The sequence below is a fragment of the Mobula birostris genome, chromosome 7, assembly GCF_030028105.1.
Source record: "Mobula birostris isolate sMobBir1 chromosome 7, sMobBir1.hap1, whole genome shotgun sequence".
Lineage (NCBI taxonomy): Eukaryota > Metazoa > Chordata > Chondrichthyes > Myliobatiformes > Myliobatidae > Mobula > Mobula birostris.
This window is the reverse complement of record NC_092376.1, coordinates 71,400,968-71,424,749: the sequence shown is the minus strand read 5'-3', so window position 1 is coordinate 71,424,749 and position 23,782 is coordinate 71,400,968. Positions and strand designations below refer to the sequence as shown.

General features: G+C 38.8%; 1 protein-coding gene across 2 annotated transcripts in view; it reads left to right on the top strand.

The window, feature by feature from the left end:
• slc36a4 (solute carrier family 36 member 4) overlaps positions 1-23,782 on the top strand; it is a 270,519-nt gene that overhangs the window by 108,444 nt on the left and 138,293 nt on the right. For both annotated transcript variants that reach the window (XM_072263375.1, XM_072263376.1), the window contains exon 10: positions 8,527-8,696. In XM_072263375.1, the coding sequence (XP_072119476.1) occupies positions 8,527-8,696 (170 nt within the window). The remainder of the gene's footprint in view (positions 1-8,526; positions 8,697-23,782) is intronic.

Below are 23,782 nucleotides of genomic sequence, written 5' to 3'. Positions count from 1 at the left end.
GTTTTACGCAGAGAGTGGTGAGTGTGTGGAATGAGCTGCCGGCGACGGTGGTGGAGGTGGATATGATAGGGTCTTTTAAGAGACTCCTGGATAGGTACATGGAGCTTAGAAAAATAGAGGCCTGTGGGTAACTCTAGGTAATTTCTATGGTAAGGACATGTTTGGCACAGCTTTTTGGGCCGAAGGGCTTGTATTGTGCTGTAGGTTTTCTATGTTTCTAAACATTTTGGAATCTGAAAAACATTTGTCCCAAACAACAAAATATGATGGTCTGGATTACATGTAATTCAATCCTTTGATTTTTTTTGTTTCTTTATTCTTTTGTACCAACTGCATGTTTCTCCTCTGTATTTATATAAATTCTTACTTCAAAATGTTTCTATTTTTAAAAAAAGTATTTAGATCTTAGAAGTCAATAATGAGTTCTACTTTTCTGTCATCATTCCCAAAAGTTTATTTGCACACTGACTTTAATGATGTAGGCAAGTAGTTTGACCTTCACCTCTTGGTGCCTGATTTCTACTTTAGACATTGTCTAAATGTGGCCTTCAAAGTTTTGGATTCAGAAAAGGAAGGGGAATTATTGAAGGAAACAACAGCCTAGCTATTTTAATGCTTCTTTAAAAGTAAAATGTTGTATTCTAATGGTCTGCATAATCATGTCATTGTAGTCTCAGTTTTGTTTTTAAAAAAAGACAACAAAATCAAGTTGACTGACGTGTATTGAAAATCCATCTGTTTCATCTGTAGGTGTAGCATTCTAAGGAATACAGGGTGATATTGCAAACCATAACAGCTAAATCTAAGCTGCTTATGAATTTGAATTACAATGCAAGGCAAACCTAGTGATTTTTGTCTTCATTTGCATCCTTCACACTAACTGAGCTACAAATCATTTAATATAAGGTAGAACTTTGAATGTTCCTTCTGTTTTTACTTCCACAGCTGCTTTTGGCATTTTATTTCTGAACAATATAGCACAAAAAAACAAATGTTGTAAATTTAATTTGCAAATTACATTTATTCCAAGGCAAGCATTTTGCATTATTTGGTTTCCCTTGAAAAATTAATCAAAATGATAATTTATTCAAATTTCTTCCCAATTGAATAATTCATTCTCACAAAGAAACTGAGAGTGTAAGAAAGTTGGTTCAAGTTGTTTTGTGAATAACAATAAATGTTAAGATCATAGTTATTTAGCATTGCGTTGATAGCTTGCGACAATAATGTAATTCACTTGCACAATTCCTGAGTTCCCTGGTTTTAAAATAAGAATCAGTGAAAATTGTTAACAAAATATTCTGCATGTCAGTTGAATTTTATTAGCCTACTACAATGGCTCAAATTAGGCTCTCGCAACAGTAATGTCAGTTGAGGTAATTGCTTATATAACGCTTTTTACATGATTCAAAATACTTAATTACAGTACTTAGTTACCAGATGTGGGCCAGGATGTGGGCTACAAATTACAACGAGAAATAGAAAAGACTTGTCAAAGGGACAATGTTACGATAGTCATGGGGAATTTCAATATTGCATGGAAATTGGGAAAATCAGGTTGGTGCTGGATTCCATGAGCGAGAATTAATCGAATGCCTTCAGGATGGCTTTTTAAGAGCAGCTTGTGTTTGAACCCATGAAGGGATCAGCTATTCTGGATTGGGTGTTGTGCAATGAACTGGATTTGATTAAGGAGCTAAAGATAAAGGACTCCTTAGGAAACAGTGATCATAATTTGATCGAATTCACCCTGCAATTTGAGAGGGAGAAGCTAAAGTCAGATGTATCAGTATTATATTGGAGTAAGAGGCATGAGAGAGGTGCTGGCCAAAGTTGACTGGAAGTGGTCACTAGCAGGGGTGATGGCAGAACAGGAATGGCTGGAGTTTCTGGGAGCAATTCAGGAGGTACAGGATAGATGCATCTGAAAGAAGAAGTATTCTAAAGGGAGGATGATGCAACCATGATGATAAGGCAGCGAAAGCTAACATAAAAGCCAAACAGAGTGTATAGTACAGCAAAAATTAGTGGGAAGTTAGAGTATTGAGAAACTGTTAAGAACCAACAGAAGGCAACCAAAAAAATCCATGGAGGGGGGGGGGGGAGTTGAAATATGAAGGTAAGCTAGCCAACAATATCAAAAAGGATGCCAAAAGTTTTTCGTATATTATAAAAGAGAGACAAAAGTAGGTATTAGACTGCTGGGAAATAATGCTGGAGACGTAGTAAAGGGGAGAAGAAAATGATGGACAAACTGAATAAGTATTTTGCATTAGTCTTCCCTGTGGAAGACATAGCAGTATGCCAGAAATTTGAATTGTGTTGGAGTGGAGGTGAGTGCAGTTTTTCTATTACTGGGGAGAAGGTGCTTGTGAAGCTGAAAGGTCTGAATGTAGATAAATCACCTGGATCAGATGGACTACACCCCTGAGATCTGAAAGAGATAGCTGAAGAGATTGTGAAGACATTAGTAATGATCTTACAAGAATCACTTGATTCTGGAATGGTTCCGGAGGACTGGAAAACAATAAATGTCACCAGTCTTCAAGAAGGGAGGAAGGCAGAGACAAGGAAATTATAGGCTAGTTTGATTGACCTCAGTGGTTGGGAAGATGTTGGAGTTGATCGTTAAGGATGTGGTTTTGAGTTACTTGGACATGGTAAATAGGCCAAAGTCAGCATGGCTTTCTTAAAGAAAATCTTGCCTGACAGATCTGTTGGAATTCTTTGAGGAAATAGCAAGTGGGACAGATAAAGGGGAATTGGTGGATGTTGTCTACTTCAATTTTAGAAGGCCTTTGACAAATTGCCACACATGAGGCTGCTTAACAAGATACTAGCATTGATGGCTTATTAGCTGATTGGCAGGAGATAAAGTATGGGAATACAGGGAGCCTGTTCTGATTGGCTGCCTGTGATTAATGCTGTCCTACAGGGGTCCGTGTTGAACCGCTTCATTTTACATTGTATGTCAATGATTTGGATGATGAAATTGATGGCTTTGTCGCTAAGTTTGCAGATGATATGAAGATACTTGGAGGTGCAGTTAGTGTTCAGGAAGCAGAGAGGTTGCAGAAGGACTTGGACAGATTAAGAGGATTGGTAAAGAAGTGGCAAATGGAATACTGTGCCAGGAAGTGTATTGTCATACATTGTGGTAGAAGAAATAAAAGCATAGACTATTTTCTAAATGGGGAGAAAATGCAAAAATTTGAGGTGCAAAGGAACTTGGGAATCCTCTGACAGGTTTCTCTAAAGGTTAATTTGTAGGTTGAGTTGGTGGTGAGGAAGGCAGATGCAATGTTAGCATTCATTCCAAAAGAACTAGAATAGCAAGGATATAATGCTGTGGCTTTATAAGGCATTAGTGATGTCTCACTTGGAGTATTGTGAGCAGCTTTGGGACCCCTATTTAAGAAAGGAACCATTGGAGAGGGTTCAGAGGAGGTTCACCAGAATGATACTGGGAATGAAAGTCTCATCGTGTGAGGAGTGATTGATGGCTCTGCGCCTTTACTCACTGGAATTTGGAAGAAGCGGGGGGGAATCTCATTGAAACCTATTGAATGTTGAAAGGCCTAGATAGAGTGGACGTGGAAAGATTATTATCCATGGTGGGGGAGTCTAGGAGCAGAGACCACAGCCTCAGAATAGTGGGGCACCACTTTAGAGCAGAGTTGAAGATTTCTTTTTAGCCAAAAGGTGGTGAATCTGTGGAATTTATTCCCCAAAGGCGGCTGTGGAAGCCAAGTCATTGGGTATAGTTAAGGTGGGAGGTTAGGTTCTTGATTAGAAACATAGAAAACCTACAGCACAATACAGGCCTTTTGGCCCACAAAGCTCTGCCGAACATGTCCTTACCTGAGAAATTACCTAGGGTTACCCATGGCCCTCTATTTTTCTAAACTCCATGTACGTGTCCAGGAGCCCTTTAAAAGATCCTATTGTATCCGCCTCGACCACATTTGCCAGCAGCCTATTCCATGCACTCACCACTCACTGCGTAAAAAAAAGCTTACTCCTGATATCTCCTCTGTACCTACTTCTAAGCACCTTAAAACTGTGCCCTCTCATGCTTGCCATTTCAGCCCTGGGAAAAAGCCTGGATTAGTCAGGGTGTGAAAGATTATGGGGAGAAGGCAGGAGAATGGGGTTGAGGGGGAAATGGATCAGATATGAAATGGAGAAGGCTTGATGGCTGTATAGCCTAATTCTGCTCTGATGTCTTATGGTCTTAATTATCAGTTGAAGCGTTGTACAAAACAGTGGGTTGCCACAGTGCACAAAGTAGAATTCTGATGCTTCCGCATTGTTACTGGTAATACAAAGCTAGGTGCAGCTGTGGGCTGTGAGGAGGATGCACAATGGCTTGTAGGAGGTAGAATCAGACTAGGTGAACAGGCCAGGACATAATGTTGAAAAATAAGATGTCTTTCACACTGAAGAAAAAGCAAAGATGATATAAATAGTAAGATGTAAGATTGAAAGCTGTTAATATTCTACATGAATCACTGTAGGTTAACATGCAGATTTAGCATGGTAAATAGCACACTGACTTTTATCACAAGAGGATTTGAGTACAAGAAATATTTTGCTTTGATTGATACAAACCTGGAAAGACTGCATATTGAATATTGTGCATAGTTTTGGTCTCCCAATCTAAAGAAGGATATGCTTTCAATGCAGGAAGTGCAACAAAAGATCACCAGACTGACTCCTTTGATATTGGGTTGTTGTCTAAGAAGCGATTGTGCAAACTGGGCTCATACTACAGAATATATAAAGGATAATAAGGGTTATTTTTCAAATGTGCAGAATTAGAATGGATGTAGATTTGATAATTTCCTGTAGTTGGCATCCTCTAGAATGAGGGTTGCATCCTCAAAAATAAAGGTTCAGAAAGTCAGGGCAGCCTTGAGGACAAATGTCTTCACCCAGAGAGAAGTGAAGTTGGGTATATTCAAACTGAGATTGCTAATATTTTCAATAATAAGGAAATAAAGGTTTATGGGTCAGTACAAGAAAATGAACTTGACGTAATTGATCAGCTATGATCTATAGTAGAGAAGGTACAAAGAGCCGATTGGCCTACTAATTTATTTTGTGTTTTCCGATGTATATTCAGCCTCAGCTCTCAGTGTGAAGAAATGACAGTGATTTCATTAGCATCCTCTCTGTTAGTTACCTGTAGCAGTTTGTGTTTTGTTTTGTAACTTCAGAACATTAAAGTAATTCAAAGGAAGATATGGGAGTCTGGGAATGCAGGTCTAACTTCCTTTACTTTAAGTGCGTATGACGCATGCAATTCATGTATTTATATGTATATCCATAATGAATTATTTAAACAAACAAGGATGCTTAATCAGACAATATATGTATCAGATTACTCAAGTATTACTGAAATGTTAGATACACAATATTCCTCCCTGCTGAGCTATAAACTCCAACTCAATGAAGAATGCCTCTCAACTATATACACATGATATATAATACAACTACTATACAGACATCCACAACATAGCAATTTTTAAATTGTCCCATTTAGGCCTAAAGATTTAATCGCTGTGGAGGTTTTCTTACTCTTGTTGGGTAACATCGTTCCTGGCAAGGGCGATCACTGTGCTTGCCAGATGAAACTTGTGACTGTGAAACAATCTCAGGTTCTGGGGTGGTTGTAGGAGTTGACTTTCAGACTTCAGGAAGTGCTTTTGACAGCCCTGGACACCTTTCTTCTCCTTTTCTTGGCTTTTCACTGTGGATCTACTTCGATCATCCTCTTTCTTTTCCTTTTTCTTCTTCCTAGTTTGTGCATTTTTGATCTTGGGAAGGTGCATTTAGTTCACTAGAGTATTCTCTTATTAATCCTCCTATTGCTCCCTTTACAATATGATCCCTCCTCTTGGTTTCCTCATCCACAACATCTGATGAATCCTCTGTTTTTGTATCTCCATTGACTTCTTTCTTTCTGGCCTCTATTTATCCAACCCAGCTTGGTCTTTGCATCCACTTTTACAAGCAGCTTTCTGCCTTCCACTTGAAGTTCATGCAATAATCTTAATACACGCAGAGTAGATTCTGGTTCGTTTTACTCACAAGAGCCGAATGCTTGCAACCTTCTAGACGCTCAATGTGTCTTTTTGGTTGTTGTATTTCACTGTCACAAATGTAATTTCCATAGCAGTTATTTTTTCTTCAGTATAAGTTCTTAGCTGAATATCTGCAGACTGTCTGCCCAGCATGATCTTTGTATATGTTCTACTTTGTTGTATTTTCTACAAGTTTTGCCTTTAAATCTGCATTTGTTTGGTGTTTGTGAGCCCCTGCTCCAACAGTAACTGAATTTGTTTGGCCAGGCTGGTTTCTGTTTAGACGTTGCAATTTTGTTTACGCTCACTTTCATTCCTGACTGTATCTCAATTGCTCCTCTTTCTGCAGTTTCCATTGAAATAGTGATTTCAACTGCTTTTTAAAATGTAAGTTGTGCTTCAGTTAAGAGCTGTTTTTGAATGTTTTCTTGTTAGATTCCTCAAACTAAATGATCTCTCGGTGTATAACTGAACTGATAATGTTCAGACAATCTCTTCAATTCAGCCAAGTACACTGAAATGGACTCCCCTTTCTTTCGATTCTGCTTATGAAACCTAAGGCATTCTGCAGTCAGCAATACTTTTGGCTGTAAGTGTTACTGCATTTTTCTGACAATGTCTGCAAAGCTCATCAATATCAGGAAAACTTCGAAGCAAACCTTTAAACCCAATCAATTCAACAAAACTGGTACTTGTTTCTCATTGGCTATTTCATTTGCTTCAAAATATTGTTGAATTAGCCCAGTTACGTAAGCCAGTTACCCTTTGTGTAATCAAGCTCACTAATCTTTCTGATGTAGCCAGCCATTTATGATTTGTTTTATAATTATTAATCACTGGTGCTCATTCTTTATGAACCTGCGAATTCTTCTGTTTCCTGACTTCTTTTGAAACTCTATTGTGTCTTCCCTTATGAAGAACACATGCTGCGCTACTTGTTTAGGAACTCGACCATCTCTGCATGTGCTGGGCTGCATTTTGATGGACTTTTACCGCTGTACCATTGAGAGCATACTCACCAACTTCATCTCTGTGTGGTATGGCAATTGTCCCGTATCGGACCGCAAAGCACTCCAGCGTGTGGTGAAAACTGCCCAGCGGATTATCGGCACCCAATTGCCCACCATTGAGAATATCCACCATAAACTGCCTGGGCAGGGCGAAAAGCATTATCAAGGACGCACCTCACCCTAACTATGGGCTTTTTACTCTTCTTCCATCCGGTAGGCGCTACAGGAGCCTCCACTCCCGCATCAGCAGGCACAGGAAGAGCTTCTTCCCTGAGGCTGTGACCCTGCTGAACCTCACATCACAGCGCTAAGCAGTATTGCACCCATATTGTACTGTCTCAGTACTTTTATATTTGTGTGCTGTAGCACTTATTTTTTATTTGCAGTTATTTCATAAATAACACTATTCTTTGCATTTCTAGTCAGATGCTAACTACATTTCATTGGCTTTGTATCTGTACTCTGCACAATGACAATAAAGTTGAATCTAATCTAATCTAATTTTTTTAGCTTGCCATTCCTCTCGCTGCGCTTCATCAGGTCAGTAGCTGTCTCGGGTTCATTTTAAAAATACCATGTTGCCAATGTTATGTTTTGTGGCTTCAACACATTAAAACTAATTCAAAGGAAGCTGCTGGAGTCTGAAATGCGGGTCTAACTTCTAGTTTACTTTAAGCGAGGCATGCACTTATCACGTGGTAGTGTGATAACGTATGCAATTCATGTATTTATACATATAACCCGTAATGAATTATTTAAACTAACAAGAATGCATAATCAACCTATATATATATATATATATACAAGATCATTCAAATGTTACTGAAATATTAAATACACAACAGCTTGGCTCAGTTTTATCTGACTAATTTGTTCTCCCGTTATTACCTCGGTGTAGAGTTGTGATGTATGTTTGGTTCTTGGCACCTTAGAATTGAGCATCCAAGGAGAGGGGAATGTGGAAAAATAGTTGGAGGGAAGAACAGTATTATTGTCTTTCTTTTTGCATTTCAAACTCACTGACAGCATGGAAGTGTAAGCTTTGCAGATGCCAGAAATTTGAAACAACAGCAGAAAATGTTGGTAGTACTCAGTTGAGAATAGTAGAGGAGTTCTGGTGTACAATCAGTGACCTGTAGCGTTAATTCTATTTCTGGCCCATTGAATATTTCTAGTGTTTTATGTATTTATCATAATCACTAAAATAATCATGTTTGGATAGAAGAATGCTTATGTTTGATGATGCGGATGAATAGTTAATGGCCAGGAGGGGTCTAAAGAGATTTTTCAATTATCCAGAAATTATTTGCTTCCTTACAGTTAATTATTTTCTTATAAAAATTGAAACTGTAGTACAACTAGGATCTTGTTACATTCCAATAGCATCAGCACTTGCACCATTGTGACATGTTTTTAATTCCTTCCTCTAGGCTATACCAGCTGGTAAAACTTCTTTACTCTTTTGGGATCATGGTGACTTACACAATCCAGTATTACGTGCCAGCAGAGATCATTCTTCCAGCTGTTTCTGCAAGAGTACATCGGAGATGGAAACGAATTTGTGACATTGTAGTCCGGATACTACTTGTTTGTCTAACCTGTGAGTAGATTCAAAGCAACTATGAATTTTGATTTTATTTCGTAAAGAAAATCTTCATATCCTTTGCAAACACCAGAAATCTTACAGTTGGGTAAGCAGACTTCCATACATTATTGCCAATTCTTTTGATCAGAAACGCACATTTGGTGAAGCTTACAAAGAATTAATTTATTGGTAGTTTTCTAGAAGCTATGTTCTATAACAGTGTAATTGTATTTTGGTTTTTCCCAAAAATGGTTCTTCCTTTGGAAGTCAATCAGGTATTTTCTCTAGAACTTTAAGACCAGCGAACTGGTAGGATTTGGGGTTTCTGTGTGATATAACCATGTATCAAGAGGTGAGGGCTACTACAGATTTTAAGTGACATAACTCTGTATACTGTAGATTAATTAATTGAGCAATTAAAATGTATAATGTTCTTAAAATTATTCAGTCAGTCTAAGGTTACATACAATTAGTGGGGGCTAATTTCTTGAGTACTGTCTGTTGCAGATATGAGATTGTAATTCCTGTTTCTGGATTTAAGATATAGTCTCTGGCTGTGGATTAATGCCATTCTGATTAAAGATTATTGACCTGCAGCATTAGGCTAAATCATGTTGACTGTTAACGAGGTCCCAGGATATGGCTTTCTGAGACCTACAGTAATCACCATCTTGATCCCTCTTGCCAGACACCTGTTGAGTAAATAGAGCTGGTGTGTGGATGGTGGCGGTGAGGGGTGAGGTACAGGGATCATGGGTGAGCTTTTGTCCAGGTTTATGTTGCCCATTTCTCTTTGCACCGATGTGGTCCCACCTGCTGAATATTTCTGAAGTTTTCTGTTCTAATATGCACATTAGTTGCATACAACTGCAAATCCATCTTTATGATACCTCCTGTACATCAATTCTGACTGAAAATTGATCTTGGTTGAAGTAATACACAGGGGACACATACTGTACATGCTGTTTTTGTGAGTAATCAGACAACTGAAGCATGGCCATGTGTTTAAGGATTTGAGTTGCATGTTACGGTTCATTGAACATTTTGGAAAACGTAAGGCAGAGAGTATGGTGGTAAAGTTGTTATGTCACAGAGCTAATGTTGGAAATGATTTGAAGGTCATGCAAAGAGGAGAAACACAGTTCATGTTTCTGGTTAATTATCTTACATCAGAGCTGAATGTAAAGCTACAAGCAAAATGCATTTCGTCAGCAAATTTTATAGTGTCTGTTTTATTTACTACATGCCTTTTTTGATGAAGTCAGAAGGCATTGCTAATTGATGTACATTGAATGAGGTTGATGCGTCTGCCATTGTACTATTTGTGAAAAGTGCTGTTTCAAGGTAATATGAAGGATTTATTCTGTTTTGGATTCACCTTGATTTTTCGACAAGTAGTTGAAGTATAGAAACTAATGTGTTATGCGTCATTGCTCTACACCAGATTGATAAGGTGTTTTAACATGAAGGCAGGAAATAATCTGCACTTACACGGTTAATGTCTGGGGAGCTAGTTGGAGTCCATTCCTTTTCCTGTTGTACTAATGTGCATTTTAAAGTGTTGAATTTTGCTTTTGCCACCTGGTTAGTAGAAATAAAACATAATAAATCTATCACACATGAAATGCTGGAGGAACTCAGCAGGCCAGGTAGCATCTATGAAAAATAGTAAACTGTCAACGTTTTGGGCTGTGACCCTCCATCAGGACTGGTAATAAGTAATAAATGTATTGCTATTTTTGTGTGTGTTCATCCTCTACAGATGAGAAAGCTCATCACTGTGCTCACTGAGAAAGTGTGCACTGCAAGAATGTAGTATTTACTCTTCACAATCAGATCCACCATTATGTCCTCATAATACAGGCATATCTTGATCTACAAAGTTACATTTAAGAATTTTCACTACAATGCCATTGATTCTTCAGGCTATGTGTTTTTAATTTATGTATATATTCCTCTCTATATACAAATACCACTCTCTGCTACCAAAATTTCTATAAAGCATTTCACCTAGTCTTTTAGATTAATAAAATATTGCTTGAATGAAATATTTTACAGGAATGCATCCCTTCCATAAATCCAATAAAGGTTATTTGTGGAATAAAAGTATTACTAGTCTCAAAAAAGTGTGTGCCTCCATTGATGCAAGGCACTGCTAATAGTCACCCTGAGGTTTTTCCTACTGTGGATCTAAAAATTATCATAAACTTAAGAAGGCAATAAGATTTAAATGTACAAATGTTACCCTAGAAGAGTGCACTTCATTCATAATGAACATACATTTTCACCAAATGATTCCAATAGAATGTTGATGGATGCTCTTCCAATCTCTTACAACATTTTAAGCAAACAATTGGCACCAACTCTGCTTAAATCCTATGTGCTGTTTCTATTAAGTCCAATATTTATTGAAAATTCTAAAGCTGTTGAAAAGACAGAGTGATCTGCTGTCTTCAAGTATTGTAGTCTTTGTCATGTTGGGTCCTAAGTACTTGGGCTTGTGATAATGAAGGAAGAAGGGCATAAGAGTTTGTGACTCGGAAGGGACCTTGCCGGTTGTGCTGTTTTCATGCCCACATTATTTTCCCAAGTAGTAGACTTTGAGATTTGGCATTGCAGTTAAAGAAGCCTTTGAGATTTTTCAGCTGGTGTGCTAATGCTCGAGGGTGAGACTGTGGCAAGGGCTCCAATGAACAACTACTGGGTTAGAGCTAAACTTATCCTGAGTAGAGTACAGCATACTGAGGTGAGCTTCTCTATGTAAGGTGCCTTTTATATTTTCTGCATTACTGAGTAAATTCCAGTGTTGTTCTGGAACAGTATGGCTTGCGATACAATTAGTTCTGCAACGTAGGCCTCAGGAGGATCTGACCTATGCCCTATGAGGAAATTCAACACAGTGAAGAAATACAACCCACTGGTTCTTTGAAAGGAACTCTGAATTTTTACATGGCTTACACTGTACCGAGCTGAAGGCAAGAAGTTGCAATGGTAAAACATGGTGGGCATGCTGAGCACCATCAGTGGCCCCTGCTGCAGGTGCTTACTGAGCTTGGCTCAGTATTTGTTGGAGTGTACCTGCTTGGCCAGGTGTGGTTTGCAGGTAGATCTGAGCATAGTCCCGCTGCGAAAACTTGCTTTGAGTTATGGCTATGGGTACTGCAGCCCACCCTGGGGTGTTTGATTACTGACTCTTCTGGACTTTTTTCTATTTTCCATGCATTTATTAAATCTGTATTTTTGTATTATCCATAGTGGCACTTTTCTTTGTTACCCAGATAATCAAGAGCCAACTCTATCCAGTCTTTAGTTAATAGATCTCCTGCCAACTTTTTTCTGAAATATAAGAATGTTATCTTTTGATGTTCTTCACTTTCATATAAGTGCTCATTAGAGGGCACTGTGGTAGTACACGTCTTTTGTAGCTCTTCGTGTTCCACTAATTTTAATAGCTTCTGGATTTTGCAAATATCTGAAGCTGTGATTCACAATCTGTTACCATTTTATTTGTTATTTATGGATACTGTTTGGAATAAGTTCAGCCATGCCTTTATTGATACTGCCTGCACAACTTAATGGATAATGCATATATTGCCAATAACTGATTGAGCAGTATTGAACCTTGTTATATTGATGCTGAATAGCACTCTGGTTTTGACAGATGGAATTCCGACTGTCTGTGGAACCAAGGCTGTCAATTCAGAATGGATGGTCTTTATGTACTCACAAGGGCTGCTCAGTTCTCCAACTATCCTTTAATAAAGTTTGTGTTTTGTCAGAGTGATCCATATAAATTATATGCTGTTGTGAAGAATTGGAGTTGACACAGCTGATCAAAGCAAACTCATATGTATAGTGGTCAAGTAGTTAATCTTGGATTAGATGTCTGACTTTGCTTATAATTTGTTAAGGTTGTTAGAATTAGAAAATGTATTATTTAACTTTTGAGTTTTTCCTGATGTGAAAGTAGAAATGTTGACTGGATTGTATGGAACTGGAACCAGAGTGGAATCCTTTTGCAGGCAACCGGTTTAGATGGATACAAAGGGTTTCTCCAGGGTAAATTTGTACTCAACAGCATATTGTTTTATAAGTACAGTGGACTTCGGTTAATTGGTACTCATTGGGACCAGTATGGTTTGTCCCAATTAAGCAGCTGCCCCCGTTAGGTGAAGTTTCATGGGAATAGTTAAAAAGGTATAAAAAAGACAAGCTGTCACCTAAATGAGAGTTATATATTTAAATAAAGAATTAATTAGAACACTACCAATGCTACTGGTGGTTGTCCGTCACATCGGACAATGACAGGAAACCTGTGCTGGTGAGTTTTTAAAATGGAAAAGTCGTTCCCCAGTGACAATAGACAATAGGTGCAGGAGTAGGCCATTCAGCCCTTCGAGCCGGCACCACCAGGGCAGTCCCACCCTCTCGACTTTGGATGTCCTGGTCCAGTGGGATAAGTAGATGTCACATCTGGAGTCTTCCCTGGTTGTAGTGGGTGACCATGACTTCTTCTGTGCCTCATCATGCCTTTCACTCTCCATGTAACATTGCAGAACCACTTTCCTGGCTGTGGATCTCACTATAGGTCTTGTCTGCACAGACCACTGGAGTTGACTTTGTACGCTAGGACAGGCATGTCCCTATCTTACCAGAGTATGAGACCTGCCAGCTACAACCACCTGGTTTAGTCCGCTTGTCAAAGTGGTATACCAGGGTCTGGCCACTGTCACATGCCAACAGCTACTTTGGACTCACAGGTGAGAGCTGAGTATCCAGAGGGGACCAAAGGCGCCATTCAAGATGATTGTTGATACTTTCAAATTCTTCATAGTGCCTAACTTGTTGAAATAGTGAAATTGTTTCCTTTTCACTGCAGGCTGTTTTTAGCATTTCCAGGTCTAAATGCTTGAAACCACAGTGGCAAAAACAGTTCTGTATTGTCTTACTGATTATTTGCCACAAACTATCAGTGACAAAAATCACTGATTTTTGAACACAAATATACTCAACTGACACTATTTAGACACTGTTTACTCTAAGCACGGTATAGTGTCTAACGTCCACATAGTATATGATGAAGTTGTGATCTGATTTCAAGACACAGTATGCATCACCCATTCTTTGCTATATGTTGTTTGCAGAGACTTGAATGCAACTGTTATTAAGCTGATGCCCACCATGGTTGGGAAAATGGAGAGCTTAATCCACTGAGCTAGAAATAGCTGGTTGGTTCAGGGCCACAGTGCCTGTGCTAGTTTGGCCCCAGCATGTTTTTTCACTGGCACCCTGATTCCTAGCACTTTGATGTGCTCAGTGCACTCACAGAAGTTGTCATGAGAGCCAGTGGGGTTAAAAATGTCATTGCTGCCAAGTGTTTGTGAGCTGATTGATTACATTGTTTGCTAACAATTATTTTAAAACATTGAAACTAACAACAGAACATTAACTGTGTACTGTTTACGTGGCAGGTGATTGCATGCATTCCCTTGAAAGAAGGTTGCTGATATTATGCTAGGTTTGGGGGCCAGCCACAGCCTCTGTTTGGGGTGGCCCAGGGCAGAGGATTTATTTAGTTGCCAGTGCTGGAAATTATGATCTTTAGAGACAGAAGATTTGTCCTATTGATTTGTTTTCTCCATTCCATTTCCACTGTTTCACACAATTGGCATAACTTGTGCAACATATAGTGAAATTTCAAATACAAATTGAGTCCAATCAAGCTTGAATCTTCACAATCTTCCGAGCTAGCATTAAACATTGTGCTAACACTACAATCAGTGATTTGATCATAATTTTGGAGCTTCCACTCATTCCTGTGCCCTCTTGGAGGCTTGGAAAGTTAAGCTGCTACATTGAAATGCTTTTCAAAGATAATTTATTTCTCAAATTTACAAAGGAACTTAAGTGAGGATGGAATGTTGAAGTAGTTTCTACATTATAGTATTACAAAACTCACTCTTCTCTGTTGTCAAATTATGTTATGACAACATAAATCCTGTTATAAAAGCTTCTTTCCACTCCTAGGATAATACAAACTAATTTTTAACAATGACTATTTCATTGGGGACAGCTTTTCCATCCACACTACAATGCTGTACTGACCCAGACATTTACATATTTCCTATGTAAATCCAGAATTTTCTAGAAACACATAGGTCAAGCAGCATCTGTGGAAAAAGAACAAGAGGCTACATTACAGTTGATCTTCATCAGAATTAATGAGGTTTCTTTAGCCTGAGACATTAACTCCAATTCTCTCCCCACATATGCTGCCAGACTTGCTGAATGTTTCCAGCATTTTTTTGTCTTCATTTCAGATTCCAGCTTTCAATTTGTATTTCCTACACAGATTTTATTTGATATGGTGAGAAAAATTATCATAATCTCCAGAGGAACCATCAGGCTGTTCTGCCGGTACTTCTTTCCATAAGAATCTTGTTCTGTAGATTGATAAAATAGTAGCAATATCTTCTAAATGTCAATCTTAGTTATGATATTGGGGTCAAGCCTTGTGGAAGCCTGGTACTAGCCTCGACCATGTGGAAACTGCCTCAAATTTGACCACAGGCAAATGAATGAAGTAGCTGAACCTGTCTCAGGTCTAGTCAATGTTCTCCTTTTGGAGTCAACATTAAGAAGTCGGAAAATTGCCTTTGATCAAATCTGAGGCAGCTTCCTCATAATTGCAGGTACCTCAGGGATCAGTGGATTGTACCACCAAAAAGAAAATTTGTTTGTGACTTCCACTAATGCAGAACCAAGAAGTAATTTGATTTTCAAACAATACTTTTTGGATATGCTCTATAGATTATCAATGATAATCCATTTATGGCAATCCAGAATGTAGGTAAATGAACAGCTTACAGTTCAGGCTGAGACCCTTGATCAGGACTGGACTTGGCCTGAAATGTTGACTGTTCATTTCCCTCCACACATGCTGCATGCTGCCGCATGCCGTTTGTATGTTGAACCAGATTTCCAGTATCTACAGTATCCCTAGTGTCCTAGTTTAACACCATAGAATTCAATTGAATTGACTTTATTACTTACACCCCTTGTATACACGAGGAATAAAAATCTTTGCATTATGTCTCCATTTAAGTGTGCAATGTGCAATTTAGAGTAATTTGTAATAAATAATATATACAATGGTATAGTCAATATAACATAGAATAACAATTGTATCGGTGTGAATTAATCAGTCTGATGGCCTGGTGGAAGAAGCTGTCCTGCAGCCTGTTGGTCCTGGCCTTTATGCTGCGGTACCATTTCCCAGATGGTAACAGCTGAACAGTTTGTGGTTGGGGTGATTCGGGTCCCCAGTGATCCTTCAGGTCCTTTTTACACACCTGTCTTTGTAAATGTTCTGCATAGTGGGAAATTCACATCTACACATGCACTGTGCTGTCCACACCACTCTCTGCAGTTTGCAATTTCTTGCAGTTTTTTTTAGGAATCATATTAATGAACAAATCCAAAATTTGTTTACTTTTAAGAGTTATTGTAATGTTGCCCTATTTTATTTCTTGCCTCCTAATTCATGCCCTTCAGCCCATTCAGCGTATTCTTGCTTCTGCAAGCCTCAGTCTATCAGCAGTCCGAAGGAAATCATAAGATTGAAGGTTTGGGGTGGTGGTGGGGGGGGAACAGTCCAATGTTTCCCCGTACCTGCAAAAGGCTTGGCCCGAATAGCATAACCAAGATTGAGATTTAGTTGGAATTGCCAGAAGAAATTGGTCCTATTTTACTAATCTGCAGAACACGATTCTAGATTTATGTAGTTCCATTTGGAAAACCGTGGATGATATTAAAAGCTTTCACCAGGTTTAATTAATGATTAATGTTCAGAAGACTAATTTGTCATTAGTCATCAGCACATCACATATGTGGCTGGTGGGAGCTTTGAGCCTGATCTTCATGAATTTTTGTTTTTGTTTCAGTGTCTTTAAAAGACTTACTACTGGCGATAAATCCTTGAGTTACATAATCTTTCACCATCTGGAAATCAGTTCAGATAGCTTTCTTAAGTTGTGCAAAGCCATATAAAATTATAAATTCTGAGCTTATTAGAACTTCTGAACTGATTAATCAACTAAGTCCCACATGTCTTAAATCTTGTATGCAAGTTTGTGGTTCAGTTTTTTTTTGGGTAAAAACAAATAACGTATGCATTGTAAGTTTGATTTCTATTACATTTTAAAATTTGTGTAAAACTTTAAAAAGAGCTTTATTTATCTTTAATCTGTGCAGTGTTCCACAAATAACTAATGCAACCAGGCAAATACAACCTGAGAAACATTGTTTTGACTCAGATATGTTTGATCTTTTTATTGTGCTGTAACACGCAGAATCCTTGAACCATTTACATTATCATGAGAAAATTGTCATCTGTAAGGTGAAAGAATAATCAATATTTCTACAGTTTCTGAGCATTTTCTCCTAATTAGTTTCACAACAGTTTGCTTCTACACTTCATAGGTTACTGGCAACCTGGGAAGAAGAACAAATATTTCCTGCAGTCCCATGACTTTTCATTCAAAAAATTTGCATTTTTTATTGTCAGGGAAGGGCAAAAGATCCAGGGTTTCTTTAACACACAAACTTTGAAGATAAAATTAACCATTTTTGCTGCTGGACGTTGATAAAACTCCGCTTCCCATTGCCTGTATCTCCCTTCCCTTACATTGGCCTTAGAACATTTCCAGTGAAGTAAAATAAATAAAATTGTAGATTCTATTTTTTTTCTGAAAATTTTTAACAAAATGAATATTGTCTTGGCTGCTGGCTTAATATAATATTTCTATAGTTGGATATCAAACCCAGTTCCAATCCTGCTGTCTGCAAGTAGCAGTGAACCCTGCCCTCCTTTATGCATTGGAGGCAGGGACAACTTGCAGAAAGGTAACTCTAAATGCTGGAGAAGTACAACCAATATTGCCTCTGCACAAATCTTCTAACCCAGTAGGTGGATAAACAATTAAATACCAGCTTCATCTCCTGGCCATAATCCATGTGGTGAAAGTAGATTTGCAATGCTGTTGGACTTCATAAAGCAACATTGAGTCAACTATATGTCTGTGTGTCTGGAGCTGCTTGTTGACCAGAATGAGTAAAGTAGGTATGTTTCCTTCCTTTAATGCACAGAGTGGTGTGTTTTTGGGAATTCTGATTGTTTCATATCAATAACACCTTTTGATCCAGATTTATTTAATCTTGAATCTTAGATTTGTGGCACTGACATTGGCTTCTATGGTTTTGTGAACTTGTGATTTTCTTGAGGATATGGAATGGCCCTGTCTCTCTCCAACTGAACATTCCAGAGCACCTTCAAAAACCTGCAGGTTCTATGTTCTCATGGTTTGATATTGATGCCCTTTCAAAGGTAGACAAAGGCAGAAAACTGGGTACAATCCATCTCTCTTTTTTGCTAGCTATTAGAAATGCAATTTAAAACCATTTCGGTCCCTTGGTTAATATTTGCAGCCAATGAACAGGAACTGCTGGTGGCAATCAGCAATTATAACTAACAGGTAGTATGAAATTCTTCTTCTACCTGAATCTATTCAGCGAGAAACTTAATTGCACATTGTGAATCTTTTCTGTCTTTTCAGGGGTTCCCAGTGAAATTCACAATGGAGATTGAATTGAGATTGATAAAAGATGGTCATGATAAATATTGGCTTCATAATTTAATAAGCAGTACAGAAAAATATAGATCTGAAATAGCAAAATACAAGGATTAAGAAGCAAATAACTGCATATAGAAATCTGATGTAAAAGGCAAAAATGGTGAAAATGCCAAGCAAGTAGAATCTGATGAGAGACACAGAGTTAACGTTTCCAGTTTTCATGATTCATCTCTCCATCTGAAGGAAATGTACGCTACTATCTTAATTTGCATCTTCGGGCATGTGGCACTTTTTTATTTGATCTTAATCTTGTGGTTGTTATGGTAACTTGAATATACAGGATATGGGCCCAATTTTCCACAGCAGTGTGGCACTGAGAATTTTTTTGCCTTTGTGGACATTACTCACCACAAGATTTGCATTTGTAACAGTGGTTGGTAAATTGTAAAGCAACTGTTGCTGTGCTGATAACTTTTAACTTCTGGAAGTATTGATCTAATTTAATATATTTGAAATGAATTATATTTGTATGTGTTAAACTTTTTATATTCAGAGCTAACAATTCTGAATGCTAAAACCATATTTCTCTATTACATAAGCATACAAATAACTTTGTGACGTGCAGAATGAAACTTGTCCTTGGTGCTTTTTCCTCTTTTTGCAACAGTAACAGAAGTAAGCTGTCTCCGACAAGTGTAGCTGCAGATTTGTTTCTTGTTGCTGTTGAGGTCTCCTCTTACTGGTTTCTTGAGAGGGCAAATTGTTGCATCAAGACACACAGATTTCTGGGGAAGTTTTGTAGGTTGTATCCAAGAGAACTGCAGACTGCCACTGAAGGATTTTTTTTGATGAAACAACAGAGAAAAGAAAATTATTGAGAAATCGGATTATATAGAACATAGGTCAGTCCAGGCTCTTTGGCCCATGATGTTGTACCAAGTTACAGTATATTCAACTACTCCATGATCAATCTAACCTTTCCATCCTACACAGCCCATGACATTCTATTTTTCTTATATCCTCGTATCTGATGTACTTTTGGGTCTTTTAAATGCCCCTGTTATGACTGCTTGTACCTCTACCCCTGGCAGTGCGATCCAGGCACCCACCACTCTCTGTTTGGAAAAGACCTACCTACTTCCCTCCTGTCCCCTCCCCACTAAGCTTTCTTCCACTTACCTCTGGTATTGGCCATTGCTACCCTGGGTAAATGGCGCTGGCTGTCTACTGTATCTGTGCCACTCAGTTTTATACACCTTTATCAAGTTGCCTCTTATCCTCCGTCCCTCCAAAGAGAAAAGCACAAGCTCACTCAACCTTTCCTCATAAGATGTTCTCTATTCCAGACATCATCCTGGTAAATTGCTTGTGCGCCCTTTCTAAAGCTTCCACATCCTTCCTATAGTGGGGTGACTAGAATGTAACATAATATTCCAAGTGTGGCCTAACTAGAGTTTTATACAGCTACAAAGTTAACTTGTGGCTTTTAAACTTAATCCCTTGACTAATGAAGTCCAGCGCACCATAGAATTTCTATTTCACCCTATCAACTTGTGCAGTATCTTTGAGGAATCTGTGTACTTGAACCCCAAAATTCCCCTGTTCCTCTACACTGATAAGGATCTTGCTATTAATTTTGTATTCTGCTTTCAAGTTTGGTCTTGGAAAGCATGTCAATTCACACTTTTCCAGATTGAACTCCATCTGCCACTTTTCCGCTCAACCCTGCATCCTTTCTGTAACCCGTTTTAATCTATGATAACTTTCTACACTATCCACACATCTCCAACCTTTCTTTCATCTGCAAACTTACTAACCCCTCCACTTCGTCATCCAAGTCAGTTAAACAAAATCATGAATAGCAGGGGGTCCCAGATCATATCCCTGCAGAAAACCACAAGTCAAGAATCTTCAGGCAGAATATGCTGCATCAACTATACCCACTGCCTTACGTTGGCCAGCCAGTTCCAAATCCATGCAGACAAATTTCCTTGAATTCCATGCCTCATGACTTTCTGGTTGAGCCTGCCATGGGGATCCCTGTCAAATGCCTTACTAAAATCCGCATACACCACATCCACTTCACTATCTTCATCAATTTGTTTTGTCACCTCCTTGAAAATCTCAGTCAGGCTTATGAGGCACGATTTACCCCTCATAAAATCCTAATAAGACTATGTTTCTGCAAATGCTCATAACTCCTGACCCTGAGCATCTGGGTCCATTACTTTGCCCAGCACTGGCATAAGACCCACTAATCTGCAATTCCCAGCACTTTTCCCTTTCTTGAACAATGTACCATCATTTGCCATTTGCCATGAAAGCCAGGAAAGACATAAAGGACATCGTCAACATCCCAGCAATTTCTTCCCTTGCTTTCCGTTGTAATCTGGGATATATCCCATTTTGTCCTGGGGACTTATCTATCTACCTAAATGTTTTCAGAGCTCCAACACTACTTCTTTCTTAACCTCGACATTCTGCAGCACATTAGCCTGTTCTGTGTTGACCTCACATTTGTCAAAATCCCTCTTCCTGGTGAACACTGAAACAAATTTGTCTTTTATCTTTGACCATGGTTATGCTAAAGGTCAGTGAGTTGTGGACACTATCTCTGAAATGTTCACCGTCCAAGTTACCTGTCATCTGACCAGCTTCATTGCCTGGTACTAAATCCAGTATGGTGTCCCCTCTAATTGGCCTGTCCACAACCTGTATCAGGGATCCTTCCTGGACACACCTAACGAATTTTACCTCATCGAAACCTTTGGTATGAAGAGGTGCCAATCAATATTAGGGAAGATGAAGTCACCCATGACAACAACATTGTTATTTTTGCACTTTTCCAAATCTGCCAACTTATCTGCTCCTCAGTGTCCTAGTTTTTGGCGGGGGCAGGGTGGGGGAAGGAGAGGGGGTATAGAATACTCCCAATAGAGTGATTGCTCCCATCCTTTTTCTGATTTCCATCCATACTGACTCAGTAGACGCTCTCTCCGTGATGTCCTCCGTTTCTGCAGCTGTAATACTCTCCCTATTTAGCAATTCCACTCCACACCACACCCACCCACACTCCCTATTAATTTTGAAACAGCTATTCCACAAGTCATCAAGCTGCCAGTAATCCCCTTGTGACAGCCAAATCGCTATAATGGCCCCAACATCGTAGTTCGATGTAATGATTCATGCTCTAACTTCATCACTCTTGTTCCTGATATTTTTCACATTGAAGTAAACATACTTCAACCCATCGAGCTAACTGCATTTATGTCTTGTCCACTACCTATCCTTCCTCACAGTCTCACTGCAAATTGCATCTATCTTTACACCAATTGCCCCATCCTCTGACCTTTCCCTCTGGTTATCAACCCTCGCCAACCTAGTTTAAACCCTCCCCAACAGCTCTAGTAGACCTGCTCCCAACTTTGGTTCCTCTTAAGTTCAGATGTAGTCAGGCCCTTTTGTACGGGCCATATTTTCCCCAGAAAAAATTCCAATGATCCACAAATCTGATAACCCTTCCCCTGCACCAACTCTTCGGCTACATATTTGTCTGTCACGTTCCTATTCGTACTCTCACTGGCACATAGCAGAGGCAGCAATCCAGAGATTACTTCATGAGGTTCTGCTTTTTACCTTCCTACCTACTCCCTATATTCACTCTTCAAGACCTTGTTCCTTTTGCTGTCTGTGTCATTGGTACTAGTGTATATCATGAATTCTGGCTGCTATCTTGAGTTAACTCAATCAGAGATGTCCCTGAGCTTAGCACATGGTAGGCAACATACCACCCAGGAGTATTTTTCACATCCACAGAATCTCCTATCAGTTCCCCTAACAATGAATCCCATTTCACTGTCACTTTCCTCTTCTCCCCGCTTCTCTTCTGAGCCACACAGCAGACTCAGTGCCAGAGACCAGGCCACTATAGCTTTCTCCAGTTGGTTCTCCCTGCTCCCAACGCTATCTAGAAGGGTATATGTGAGCTGAGTGGCCACCGGGGTACGCTGTACTGTCTACCTATTTCCGTTCCCTCTCCTGACGTCACCCAGTTACCTACATCCTGCAGCCTAGGTGTGACTGCCTCCTTATACCTCCGGCATCAATTCCCCAGCCTGTAGTTCATCAAGTTCCAGCTCCAGTTTCCAAATGTGATCTGCCAGATGGGGCAGCAAAAGGTGCTGGGGCAAGTGGATGGGCAATTAGTGAGGTAGTCCACTCACTCCATCACCAAAGCAGGGCTTCAATGTGCTTCTAGTTCATGGCATTGAGGTTTTCAGTTCCATCCTGAGTGCTGCTTTTCAGCTTGGACCAGTCATAGTTAGCAGTTTCCCAAAAATCTTGGGAGTTGTTGCAATTTTCAAGGAAGTTTTGACCACATCGTTAAATCTTTTTCTCTCTTTGGCTATTATCTTTCCTGACAGAGCTTGGAAGAGAGGGTTTCAGATGTATCTATGTTAATGCAGCAATTATATATAAGAGTATTTTATTGTAAAAAGCTGATTTAATTTGTGTGATATAAGAGATTTGCTCTTCCATTATTCTTTGTATTATCATCACACCAGTGCCCTTATTCCTAGTTCTTAATTTTTCTGTTTAATATTAAGTGAATTTGTTGAAGACCCTAATAACTAGATGAAAATAGTAATATTATAATCTATGAGTTAATATAAATTTAATCTGACTTTTAAATCCTATTGAATTTGCACCTTATGAACTAAAATAATATTTACTAATTTGGAAGTAATTTGATTAAAATTCAAGAATAATTAAATATATGTTAGAGCAATTAATTGCTGATGTGAAGACATGTTGTGATTATTATCAAACATTGAGAGTGAAATTCATCTGTCACCATCTCGGGATGTAGATGTCAATTAGAAATGCCATATTTTACTGCACCACCTTAGTTACATTGTATTAGGATGGTGGCTTTCCTTCCTTGAAGGACATTAGTGGAATTGGAGCTGAATGTGTGTACATTGCAACTAAAAGGAATGTACCATCTGTTCTCAGTTTTATCTGTCCTCTATACTCACTCTCATATGATTTAATTAACAATTCTTTACAGTGTGTATGGCTTTGTAACAAACATCTTTATTATAGAATCATTGCAGTATTGAATAATGCCGTAAGTCTGTTCAACCCTTTTCTTACAAAATTTCTTTGGTTCAAAGTTGGAAGTAAATTTATTATCAAAGTACATATATGCCACCATAAACAACCCTGAGATAATTGAATCAATGAAAATGCCCCAGTAGGACGGACAACAGCTAATGTGCAAAAGACAACAAACTGCAAATATAAAACCAAAATAATATAATAAATAAATAAGCATACAATATCAGGAAAATGAGCCGTAGAGTCCTTGAAAGTGAGTCCAGAGGTTGTGGAAACAGTTCAGAGATGGGGTAAGTGAAGTTGAGTGAAGTCCTCTCTGGCTCAAGAGCTGGATGGTTGAGGGGTAAT